Genomic DNA, 12798 nt, shown 5'->3' with positions numbered 1-12798 from the left:
CAATTTTTGTGTATCAATATTCTTTCCCAATTTGTATCAATTGTAAACAAAAATTTAATCAAAAAGTAGAATATGCCATAACTCCAAAAACGAAAAATCCTCAATTAAAGAAACGTCTTTCAAATCGCGATAAGGGCCTCCAGCCACAGCATTGATACCTTCTTCAGTAAAGCAAATGTCATACAAAACACCAATGAGGACAAGGTCTTCCTTGGGCAATTCCTCCAGCGCGTCTGTTTCATCGTTATCCACTCCTACGCGACCATCGTCATCTGTTAAATCAACATTTCGCCCACCTTCCAGGCCAACCACAATTAGGTCCTCTTCACCCGTTTTGCAGCATCAACAGCAACCAAGATCGAGACCAGGCTCTGCCCTTGCAAATAGCCGTCCTGGGACCCCAATTAATTCAGGAAACTATTGTCGTCAAGAACCGTATACAGGTACTATTACTGTATCTATACGTCCCAATCCTCGATCATTCACCCATGGAGCGCAACAAAATTGGCACATAAACTCTTACAATAACAGTATATCTCATGTAGATGGAAGCAGCTTTGTTTTTGACAACGTCTTCGAAAATGACACCAATCTGAATAACAACTACCAGGTGTATTTAAAGGCATGCAAGCCGATAGTTGAAAAGTTTCTCGACGAAGGTTACAATGGGACAGTGTTTGCATATGGGATGACTGGGTCAGGAAAAACCTATAGTATGAAGGGAAATGAGGAGGAGTCGGGGTTTGTCGAATTGGCAGTAAATGATTTGTTTGACAAGCTTGATCGTATGGGGGAGATGGTGACGCATAAAATTAACGTATCATACCTTGAAATATACAATGAACGTATTATCGATTTGTTGAATACTGGTAATGGCTCCACAATGACGAGCAATGATTTAAAAATTAGGGACGATCCCGAATATGGTGTGAAAGTTATCGGATTGATGACCCCGTCTGTGTCCTCCAGGCAACAACTACTTTCGTTGATTCGGAAAGGTGATCTTAACAGAAAAACAAGTGCCACCGATTTCAATGCAAGATCTTCGAGATCACACTCGATCTTGCAAATCAGACTAAAGGTTGTGAATGACCTTACCAGTTGTGAAACAACATCCACCTTGTCAATGTGTGACCTTGCGGGTTCAGAGCGAGCATCATCAAGCTTGGAAAGAAGGAAAGAAGGATCATATATCAATAGGTCTTTGTTAGCGTTGAGTAATGTCATTAACAAGTTGTCAGCCTCGTCTAATGGCGTTATAGATCATCATATAAGTTACAGAGACTCAAAGTTGACTAGGCTCTTACAACCTGCATTGAGTGGTAGGAGTTTGGTGCTGATATTGTGTACAATCCATATGGGATGTGGTAGCAATGCCACTGCACAGCAAGCAGTTTCAGAAACTTACAAAACTTTGAGATTTGCTGCCAGGGCGAAGGATATTGTCATAAACGTTGAAAAGAACGTTGGAAGAGGCATTGAATTGAGTGATACAGAGACGACAAAAATAATACAAGAGTTGAATAATACAATTGAACAACAAAGGCATGAATTGCTATTATTGAAATCAAATAATATCGAGGGTATGTCTGCTCTGGATACCTCAGTGGTTTCAGATAATGCATTGAGAGCGGAAAACAAAGTTTTAATGGAGAAAATTAATCACCTCACCCGACTCACTGATTTGCAAAAGACGGAGACAGTTATTGTTAAAGATAGCGCACTTAATGATATCATCGGTTCCGGTGCGGATAACGCCCAACTTTATGTGGCTAATATTGAAGAGTTGTATAAACGCATAACACATGAGAGAAACGAATATGACAGCTACATTGCGCATCTTGAACAACAATTGAAGATGGCTTATATGAAAACACCAAATCAGAACTCATCCAATTCAAATAACAGCGAATTAATGGATGTACTCAAGGAGCAGGAAGAGGAGATACTACAACTCAAAGAAACAATCAAGGACAAGGATCATATAATAAGAAGCTTTTCCAAAACTTCTAGGTTGCGAAAGTTGGTGGAATCAAATGTCAAAACAAATGTGTCGATGAATAAGCCAAGTTATACCTCTTTGGATCAAGATTACAAACGTTCAATGGGAATACACAGTCAAGACAGCGATGTTTCTATGGATAAGGAGAATGAAGTTGGGACGACGTATGATTTCTCAGTAGGGCCAAAAAAGGCAAGAGCAAGCTTTGATCTCATGCAAACGCTATAACCGCAAGAAGACGTTGGCGGTGTAGGTCATTTTATAATGAATAATATTGTAGTATAAGCAATGTAGGCCACATCCTGTGTATAAGCGATTTGCATGACTTTACATCCGGAGATCACAGCTTAGATCCGGATTGAATAGCCGTGGCGCAAAAAGTTGCAATCGCGCGCAATTAGGATTAGTTCAAAGGAGGGGACCCCAAGAAATACTATCGTTTCAGGGGTGCAAGTTCCTTCCAGTAAAACAGTGTCAACCTTGTGGTGGTGGTAGTTAGCAATTCGTCGATTGGAAGCTGCTTAAATGTATGGCTCAATCCTTCAATTGGCTCTTCAGAGGTTAGATAGGCTTCTCAAGCAGCGCTTCTTAACAACTGTGCCATCATGTGGTGGCTATGTCGTTCAAATTTTATGGCGAACATGAAAACGTCATGAGTATTTTTCGTTTGGTTATGAGTTAAAACAATGGAAAGACAGAGTCCTATTGTTCTGTCATCCATTTATCAAAATACTTTTTTTGTTGGTTGTGGATTAAGCGATTTTTAATTTTGTGAAATTGGGAATAAACCTTTCTATATAAAACGATGTCGAATCCTTCTTTATCAACCATGTTTAAAGGGAAGGTACCCAACTCAATCAACATGTTTAGAAGACATAAATTACAATCGCAGAGCAAGCAAGAAAAACTGATAGATGAACAGACAAGTCAGCAACAACAACAACAACAGTCGTCGCAATCTTATCTGCAGCCACAACAACAATCACAGCCGCATCGACGCAATTCCAAGGAATCGGCTAAATCCAGGGCATCGTCGGGATCAAGTCAAGCTGGCACAGTATCAGTGACCTCTCAAGGCAACACTACTAATACTCTGCAGCGTTATAACGTAGAGCTACTTCATACAGGAGAGAAGAAGGAACCAGCTGAAGTTCAACAAACGTACACTAACGAGACAATTAACAGTGACGATTGCTTGTCGCCATTAACATCTGGTCCTGATAATCAAGGAGATGGTGATAATCATTCATTGGCATTATCAGAGACTGATACACTTTGCGCCACGCGAAAGCAACGACTTGAGTTACAAGATGTTTACATTGACAATTTTTCAATGTACTTACCATTTGTCCTACGACAATTGAGATTAGCGGAAGATCAAGCACAAGCCGAAGATCGTCGTCGCAGAGAAGCTCGTGCCAGTACCGGGCGTGGAGGTGCACTGGTTGATCATTTTGATGAAGATTACGATGCTGAGAATGATACCATTGCTGATGACGACTTGTCAACTATCTTCAATGATAGTCAATCACCTGAAGAACATTATGAAATTGATCATCAGAAAGTTATGGATCGAAAACTATCAGCATATAATTACAAACGACTGGTGGTATTTGTAGGCGGCATGTTGAAGAGTGATGTGTTTATCTTCCCTACTGTAGCATCATTCAAACTTTTTAAGCAGTTGAGAACTAATATCAAAAAGGAAAGGAAGAGCTCGGTAATTATATATGATTCTAATGGTGACATCAAAAAGGTTACTTCATCTAACGGTATAAACAAGAATGAGTACGCCAACCCCGATGGTGGCAATGACGAAGTGATTGATGAAAGGAATCATATCATACCCATAAGTTACAAAATCAAAGGTCAAGGGTTGCCAATTTTGAGAATGCATCTGCCATACATGTCAACATTTCGTAAAAATACTCCATATCTCATTTTCAAAAAATTTAAAGAAGTTCCATCAGCACCTAATCCAGGAGATCCCAAACAAAATGACATTGATTTCGAAACTTTCGACTACTGTAATGTGTATCTGAAATATTCCCTGAATTATCGTCGTTTCATACTTGAATTCTATCCCAACACTGCATCATGTTTTAAAGTTGTCATGTTTGAATCTACATTTAAACCATTTGCTGATTTCAATTATAAAGGAACTCGATTTAGAGTTATTGGAACTACGATATCAACTGGATTAGTATGTGAATATAATCCCCATATGCGATTACTCATAATTGATGATGATGAACCTTCACTTTGTGATGGCATTGTCAACAAGAAACCATCGTCGGGGTTCATGAAGTTGAAGAAATCATCAAATCATGAAGAATATGTTGAATTTGATATTAATGATCCAGCTACTTATGTAAACCCTATTCCTAATGCAAAGTTTGTTGATGAAGATGGATTTTCTAATTGTTGTCATCATCGAGCTACATTTATCCCCAATAATCTTCCGCCATTTGGATGTTACAAGGATGTAAGCTTGTACAAAGGACAAAACTCAAGTCTTATTCCTAAGAAATACTATGAAATTGGTAAAGCTGAAATATACCAAGATTTGCAATCACTGTCACCACAATCGACAACATCATCTTCCCCTTCACATGGGAATAATGAGTCGCCTGTAAGTGAAGAGTTTTTGAATAGTACATTTTCAATGGATCAAGATACGTTGGTGTTGACTGTGATTATGAGCATCTTGAGAGAAGTTAATGTGAAGAATGCTAATAAATCAAGTGGGAGTCCAATGACTAGAGCTAGTGGAGGGGTTTTACGAAATGCCAATTTTGGACTCATGACAACCGGATTGTCAACATTTTAGAGAGAGAAACGAGCAACGAGAAACGAGAAATGAAAAACGAGACACTTGTAATTGTTCAACATGATATAGTTTTCAACTACGTGCATTTTGCAGAGAAATTAATTAGAGTAGAAATCCACATTGAATAAGACTTATTTTCGTGTAATATTGAAGCTAAACTATTTTGTAAGTAAGACGATTGTATATACACCGGTGTGACACGCATAAGGAGAAAATGAGCCTAAACCAAATCTTTAGAAGCCTGGTGATCTTGATCTGTCCCTTCTGACAGGCGATCTAGATGGCGATCTGCTGTATCTACCTCTTTCTTCAGCTCTAGGTTCACGCTCATATCTGTCGCTACCTCCTCTATATTCCCTATCTTCAAAACGTCCACCACCACTACCAAAACCACGTTCTGGTCCTCCTCTAAATCCATCATGTGGCTCACGGCTACCATCACGGCTTCCTCTGTAATCACCATATCCACCTCTTCCACCTCTACCAGAAAAACCACCACCTCTTCTTCCATAGCCATCGTCGTATCCTCTACCGCCTCCATAACCTCCGTAACCACCTCTTCTATCACCAAATCCACCTCTTCTATCTCCACCATATCCACCATATCCTCTCCCATACCCATCACCATATCCTCTTCCCCCGCCGTATCCACCGCCACCGTAGCCACCACCATAACCTTCTCTTCCACGGCCGTATCCACCTCCACGACCATAACCGGGGCCACCCCCACCATAGCCGTATCCGCCTCTACCTCTAAATCCACCTCTTTCTCTTGAAGTGAAGGGATCGGATTTAGCAACTTGAACAACTAAACCTTCTGGAAGAGTGAATGGGAATTCTTTACCATCCATATCCAAAGCACGTTCACAACCTTCAGCATCCTTATACTCAACAAAAGCAAATTTCTGTCCGTCTGAGGTTCTTGGCGGAGGAATATCTAATCTGACTAAATCACCATACCTTGAAAAAAAAATTGTTAGTTGCTGACTCTTTTGAATGAGATGAAATGAAATGAGTGATTGTGATTGTGATTGTAGTTGATTGAAATTGATGATTCAATTGAAAAACGAATGATTTGGTTGTTTCTGTTATTGATTTTCCAAGTTGAAAGAAAATGAAATAAAGAAAAAAGGTTAGTAAAAAATAGACAACTTTAGAAGTGTGAAATGAAGATTGAAAAGAATTGGAGAAAGGTAATGGATGGATGAACGAATGAACGAACTTGGAGATAGATTGTGAAAATGAATTGTAGTTGACTCGATTAATGGGTTCATAGTCTTGAGAAATGGGAATCAGTTGCTGTGTTAATTGGGAGGAAGGAAATGGAAATGATGATGATGAAATGTGGAGAAAATAGACTCGCTTGATTGCAATTGTGAATTAAAGTGAGAAGGAAGGAGTGAAATTGATATCTTCTGGGTATGATCGTGGATGCGAATCACTCTTTGGCAAACGCTTCATGGAAAACCCTAGAAACAATGTTTGATAAAGTATATGAAGGTTGATTTAGACTGTGAAGCTGGTCATGATGATTGAAGTGAACATCTTCACGTTTTAGTGAGGAGTAACAGTATATCTTGGAAATCTGCTAGGAAAACAAACCATTGGATCGAAATCTTTCTTTTTCAATGAATATGCAAGCTGAATAAAGAAACAAACATCACTGTGTAACTGGGGAGATTAATCCATCATAAAATCAAAATACATACTTTTCGAATTCAGGTGCCAAATCGACAGCCTTTGATTCTCTTGTGAACCCAGTCACATACAATGTGTTCTTAGGCATTACGGCGTTGGATAGTCTTGTTTAGTAGTGATTGCGTTGCAATTTTTTCTCCTTTTTTGCTCTCTTGTGACAAACACTTGGAAAATTCCTTTTTTGTCACAATTACACTACTTTGCGTGTGGGATATTGTATCAATTATTTGGTGACGTTAGTTGACCAACTGTTATCACTTTTGCTTTGGTCTGCATGCGGAACTACTCTGTTCTCTAACTTCAATCGAATTTAAGACCTGTCTGCTATCCGTTTACTTCTATAATTTCGTGAATTAGTTCTTCATTGGACGTTGATACCCAATTGTTCCTATTGGCAATTTCGATAGTTTTGGATTAAAAAAAAGGTTGATATTCATCTCAAGAGTAGCAGAGTCTTGAAAGAGCCTCAATTGGGAGGTTTGTAAATTTCAGTTTAGCACTTTTAATTGAGTAGCTCGATTGGTCATGTCATGTGGTTTTGCAAGAATGACTCTCTTACGATTCAAGATACACTGATCATTTGTTTTCTTAGCGAATTGAGGGGTCAAATGCGGTTGGGGTTCAGTGGGGAGGTGATAATTGCTGATTGACAGTTGTGAAGAGAAGCCTGACAATAAAACAAACCTTCTTTAGTTTATTAAAAGCGGGGAAGTTAAATTGTGACAAAAAGAAGCAATTAATTGACTTGAAGTGTGATGTCATATGCAAATATGATTGACTTCACATGAGGTACGCAAGCCGTCCACTTTGTTTGATTGTGACTCTTTGATCAAGTAAATGTTGATGATTAGGCACGCATAGGAGTTACAGACACACGTCGTTGCCACCATTGTTGAATGATCATGTGTTATGTAATTTGTTATGTAATACAAACCCCCAACAAAAATATTTTGTGTTAATATGCAGTACATTTAGAAAAGAAATGTCAATTGTTGAGTAAAAAAAAAATAAAAATAAAAATTAAAAAAAGGGGGACTAACTAACCAACTAACACACTCGTAATTAAACATTTTTGACTGCAAAAATGTACAATAAGAGCAAATTTTCAATTGAAAGAATCAGACTACGTGTCAACTCTACTATAGCTATTTCGAATCGTCGACATCTACGTGGCATTAGCTTCTTCTGGATACATCTTAGTCGTATGCAATGGGAAGGCTGAATGCTCAATTGATGGGTATGAGAATATAAACTTCTGTAAAATAGAATTTCTTGCCTTACATAAAGCGATAAAGCAGCCCTACCTAGGCACGCATAGGAATTAAAGAGACACGTCGTGGCCACCATCGTTGACCCAAGTACTCTTCAGCCCCCTTTTTGCCAACCTGTGCCTCGGTAGTAAACTTTCCGGAGCTAAAGCAGAAAGGTAACAGAACAAAAAAAATGTTCAACAAGAGGTTTTGTTTGTGTACAAGCGAAGATCATCAATATTTGCCATTGTTGTTTTGCTTACTGTATTTGTATTTGAAATCTGTTAGACAAAGATCTGAAGTCTAGATCTTATAAAATTAAAGTGAACTATTGCTTATCTCAAGGACGAACAACTACCAAGGAGACAAGACTATGGTGTTTAAACTATCAAAGGAGATCTAAGCACCGAAACTAAATGCTTTTGCAGTAAACGTTTTTTTCGTAGAAATAGTAGTAGCAGTAGTAGTAGTAGTAATATATAAATCACCGCCTTGAAACAAAAAGTTACGACAAGACAAAAACAAAGACACACAAAAAGGCTGATACTTTTTAATTTTGAACTACAAATGAACAACACTTTGACTTTCTACTCTAAAAGATAGTATTGATGACAACAAGGTACTTGAGATATGAACACGTCAGCCAAATACATCTTCGAAATGAATTTACGTAAGGATATTAATTCGTAAAATAAAATAAAGAAAGGCTTTCGGTCAATGTATATTATGTTTTGTAAACCCGTACACACCCTTTCTTAATCTCAGACAAAAAGAAAAAAAATCCAAAAAAAATATTTTACCCATTGTACACATACATACATACTCACTCACTTCACTCACACAAATATAATTAAAAACAAATTTCATTTTCAGCTTTTTTTTTTACTTCAGTCTCTCTTGTAATTTAACTTACCAGTAACAACATCATCATCATCATCAACAACAACCCACAACTACTGCATATATATATATATATATAACTTCGTTGACTTATTCAACATAAGAGATACACAACTTACAAATTACATTTTAAACTACACAGCCTACTCCTCCTTCCACATCAGCTATGAGTTTTGTTGCACATGAGGATCATGCAGCACATGATTTCTTTAGCAACAATACCAACAACAACAGCAACAATGACGGTGGTAACAACAACAGTGGTCACAACAGTGATTTCCACAATTTACTAAGTAGTCACAACTCCCATACAAAACTTTTAGACGAAAACCACGATATACTAGATGAATTTTTAGACCAGAGAGTATACGATTCCATGGGAACCACTACACCCAACAATGGTGACAAGAATAGCAGCGCTGTAAAGATGAAACAAGAACAGCTTTCGGGGGATACATTGATGAACTCACTCTACGCTCTAACTAATGACGCAAACAATATTCAAGAACAGACAAATAATTTGGCAAATGGCTTGAATGGAGACAGTTTTCCTCAATTCTCAAACCTACCAAATGGCAATAACGATACCAATGACCTTGATTTGAATCTTGATGGTGTTTCTCCACAGGACAATGATTATTTGTATATGGATTTGCCACATGATTCAAATTTCTCCCATGATCCACTTTTGTCGAAACTGAATGTACAGAATCACCAAAACTCAATAACAAACTCAATATTGCATACTCCTAGTGCCATGACATCTCCAGAGGATACAAGATCAATTTCTAATGGCCACATTGTGCAATCAAACCCAACTTCATTATCTGAATACGAATTTGTTAGAGAAGAATTGAACAAGTTGAAGTTTGGATGTCACCGTATAAATGCAGTACCAAAGACTGTTGATGTACCTGATGCTTCATACTTGGATTTTTCTTCTGATGCTATCAATAAATTGCCACACAAGATGACATTATCTGCTTTACCTAGTCATTCACGTGTTGAAACACAAATCAGGTGTGATATAACGTTAAGTCCAGGTCCAAATCAAGCCTTGTTATACGTACCTCAAGACCTTATATCGAAAAACAAGTTTTGCTTGTCTGACCCGGTTGAAAATTTGCATCCCAGATTGAAGGATAATTTGTTGTATTTGGATGCTTACGTACTCACTTCAGATTTGCAGAAATCGTGTAACATATGCTCAAGGTGTATCAAAAGGGAACAAAAAAGAGCTTCCCGTGGTAAAGCAGCCGGTGAAATGGATGAATTTAACAACAATGCTGCTACCCCTACGCCATCTTCATCTACCAAAACACCAGCTGCAATTAAAAACAATTCTACTAGTTGGGCTGATGAGAAAATGATGAAAAAGGCTATAATATTCAATTGCAAGGAAATTGTTTCATTCCCATCTCCATCGGGATTAAACAACGACAATTCAAAGTCAATTGAGTTGTCTGCAAGAATTATATGTTATTGCAGACATCATAAAGAACTGACTGGGTTTAGAGTATTGATGTTGATAAAGAATAATAAAGGTGAAGTTGTGGCCAAACAATTGTCGTCGCCGATTATGATCATGGATAGGAAGAAAAACATTCCTTTGACTAAAGACTCGATGCCCAATTCAGTCGCTGGATCGTCAGTCAATCTACAAGGCTTGGGAGACACTCTGTCTATTGGAAGCAAAAAGAAGAGAATTTCCAACTCTGATTCCGAAAATGAACACAAATTTTCCAATAATGAATTTACTCAGCATTCGTCTCCTAATTCAGTGGATGAATCTGCTTCCGAGGTGCACACAAATACTGACGCTGAATCAAGTCGTGGTATCAAACGTAAGAAATTGTCTGTCGACGACTCATACAACACTTCGGCCAATCCAATGTACAATGGCAGTATAAGTGGCTATTCCCCATTGAGCAACAGTGATACCAATACATCAACCAATATGCACTTTATGAAACAGTCGCTGTATGTCGGATTATCACCAATGGGTACTCAACACCCACCGCCCAATCCACAATTACAGCAAATGCAAACTTCGCAACCTTCGCAACCTTCCCAAACCTTACAACGTTTGCCATCCATACAAAGAATAATTCCTGCCCAAGGACCTGTACGTGGTGGTATTGAAATTACGCTATTGGGATTTAACTTCCGACCAGGTTTACTGGTAAAGTTTGGTTCTAACCAAGCGTTGGCTACTCATTGTTGGTCGGAAACTACAATTGTGACGTATTTACCACCAGCACTGCAACCAGGACAGGTTTTGGTTAGTTTTGAAAATGAAGAGTCGTCAATAATTGGCGGTCCACAACAACAGCAAATATTTACATACACGGATGATACCGACCGACAATTGATTGAATTGGCTTTGCAAATAGTAGGATTGAAAATGAATGGTAAATTAGAAGATGCAAAGAACATTGCCAAGAGGATTGTTGGTAGTGACACTAGTACCGGTGGTAATAGTACTGGTACAGCTCCAACCTCAATGACGACATCACCTACAAATTTGTCTCAGAGTCAGGATGATGTTCATGACTGGTTCAATAGTGCTCATGCTTCGTTGAAAAAGTTGACATCGTCTGGATTATCAACACAAGTAGTTTTGGTGCGTCTTTTATCTTTAGTTGATTTACCTAATTGTCCAATTATCATTCCAAACTGGCAGTTGGCTAATGCTCAAGGCCAAACGTTGTTGCATTTGGCCACCATGAAGAATTATCACAAGTTGATCAAGTTTTTGGTTACACATGGTTGCAAGATTGACGTTAAAGATAACCAAGGTTTAACACCATTGTTTTTGGCCTCTATGTGTGGACATCGTAAATTGATTCAATTGTTCATTGAATGCAAGTCCAATTGGAATTTGAAGTTGCTGAATGATAAGTACTTGAGAGATTATTGTGACTTGAACGTTATTGATATGTTCAAGACATATGAGGAGCAGTCACAGCAGCAACAATTACCATTGGAGTTGAGAGAAGAGGATTTGAGTGTTATTAAGAAGGCAACGTCCTTTGATTCATTGGATTCAATGTTTGACGACGACTATGGGCGTCACATATCAAAGATGACCCAAGATGATGAGACACGTAGAGACCTTCCATCTCAGGACCAACAAGATAGCGGAATTTCAACTTGGGAGAATAACAGGAATTATTCCTCAGAATTTGCCGATTCTGAATTTGAGTCTGAAGATGATTATGACGAGGAGGAGGCTGATTATTGTGATGATGAATATAGTGATAGTGATGATATTGAAGTGAGTGATGAAGAGACAGATGAAGATTCACGAATTGACGATATTGGGCAAGAGACTGATGCCTCTTCTGCTATCTCGGGATCAACAAAGCCTCCGTCTTCACCTGGTTTATGGCAAAAAGTCAAGAATGTGTTTAATAAAGATGACGATAGTGATTTGCCACAGTATGACGATTTGTTCCCATTTGGTCCTTCATCCACCCTCACTGCCAAGCCAAAGAGTGCCCTTGAACAGTCGATGAATAGTGTCACCGAAACTCGATCAGTTGAAGCAGGTTCGAGCACCAACACTAAAACGGATCTCGAACCAACCAGTTCTAAGATTAATGATACCGATATTGATTCTGGCTTAGCATCTGATTCATCAGAAGACATGGTCGTCACCTACATCAATCATCCCAGGAAGCCGGTGGAACATGACAAGATGTTGGTATTTTTTTGGATCCCTGCATTAGTCGTCATATTTGCATTATTCTTTATGGTTTATATTGTTGGTTACAATTTCAAACAACTTGATTACGCCAAAGAATTGGTGAGAAATACAGTTGGTAATCTTATGGTTGGTAACGAACGTATTGCCAAAGTTTTCAAGAGTAGAGGGGGTGGAAAAGTGGTTGCTGCTGCTGCTGGAAGTACAGCAACTACTGCGATACGACGTGTGGTGGATTTTTAAACAACAGATATTTATGTGATGTGAGGTTTAAGATTTTTTAAATTAATGACTATGTGATATGCTTTTATATTTTGCTTTTCAGTTTTAGATCAAGAGTAGCTTGTAATATTTAATATAAATTTTTTTAATGGTTAGAATTGTTAAAGTCCAACTGCTCTGGTATATTTCC

The 12798-nt window shown here is 38.3% G+C and overlaps 4 protein-coding genes across 4 annotated transcripts; 3 read left to right on the top strand and 1 right to left on the bottom strand. All coding sequences in view use genetic code 12, as the record gives it.

Moving 5' to 3' along the window:
- Window positions 1-175: 175 nt before the first annotated feature.
- CORT_0C05270 (Kip2 protein) lies at window positions 176-2230 on the top strand (the record flags this gene model as incomplete). Its single annotated transcript, XM_003868757.1, has 1 exon — window positions 176-2230. The coding sequence occupies one exon, from the start codon at window positions 176-178 to the stop codon at window positions 2228-2230; it is 2055 nt and encodes a 684-aa protein (XP_003868805.1).
- A 577-nt stretch (window positions 2231-2807) lies between these two features.
- Window positions 2808-4832, top strand: CORT_0C05260 (hypothetical protein; the record flags this gene model as incomplete). Its single annotated transcript, XM_003868756.1, has 1 exon — window positions 2808-4832. The coding sequence occupies one exon, from the start codon at window positions 2808-2810 to the stop codon at window positions 4830-4832; it is 2025 nt and encodes a 674-aa protein (XP_003868804.1).
- A 233-nt stretch (window positions 4833-5065) lies between these two features.
- CORT_0C05250 (Cnl1 protein) lies at window positions 5066-6618 on the bottom strand (the record flags this gene model as incomplete). Its single annotated transcript, XM_003868755.1, has 2 exons — window positions 5066-5792; window positions 6542-6618. 2 exons carry the CDS (start codon window positions 6616-6618, stop codon window positions 5066-5068), a joined length of 804 nt encoding a protein of 267 aa, XP_003868803.1.
- A 2228-nt stretch (window positions 6619-8846) lies between these two features.
- Window positions 8847-12629, top strand: CORT_0C05240 (Spt23 protein; the record flags this gene model as incomplete). Its single annotated transcript, XM_003868754.1, has 1 exon — window positions 8847-12629. One exon carries the CDS (start codon window positions 8847-8849, stop codon window positions 12627-12629), a length of 3783 nt encoding a protein of 1260 aa, XP_003868802.1.
- Between the last annotated feature and the right edge of the window lie 169 nt (window positions 12630-12798).

This window comes from Candida orthopsilosis (genome assembly GCF_000315875.1).
Source record: "Candida orthopsilosis Co 90-125, chromosome 3 draft sequence".
Lineage (NCBI taxonomy): Eukaryota > Fungi > Ascomycota > Pichiomycetes > Serinales > Debaryomycetaceae > Lodderomyces > Lodderomyces orthopsilosis.
Note: the sequence above shows the minus strand (reverse complement) of the source record. Positions and strands in the feature narration are given on the sequence as shown.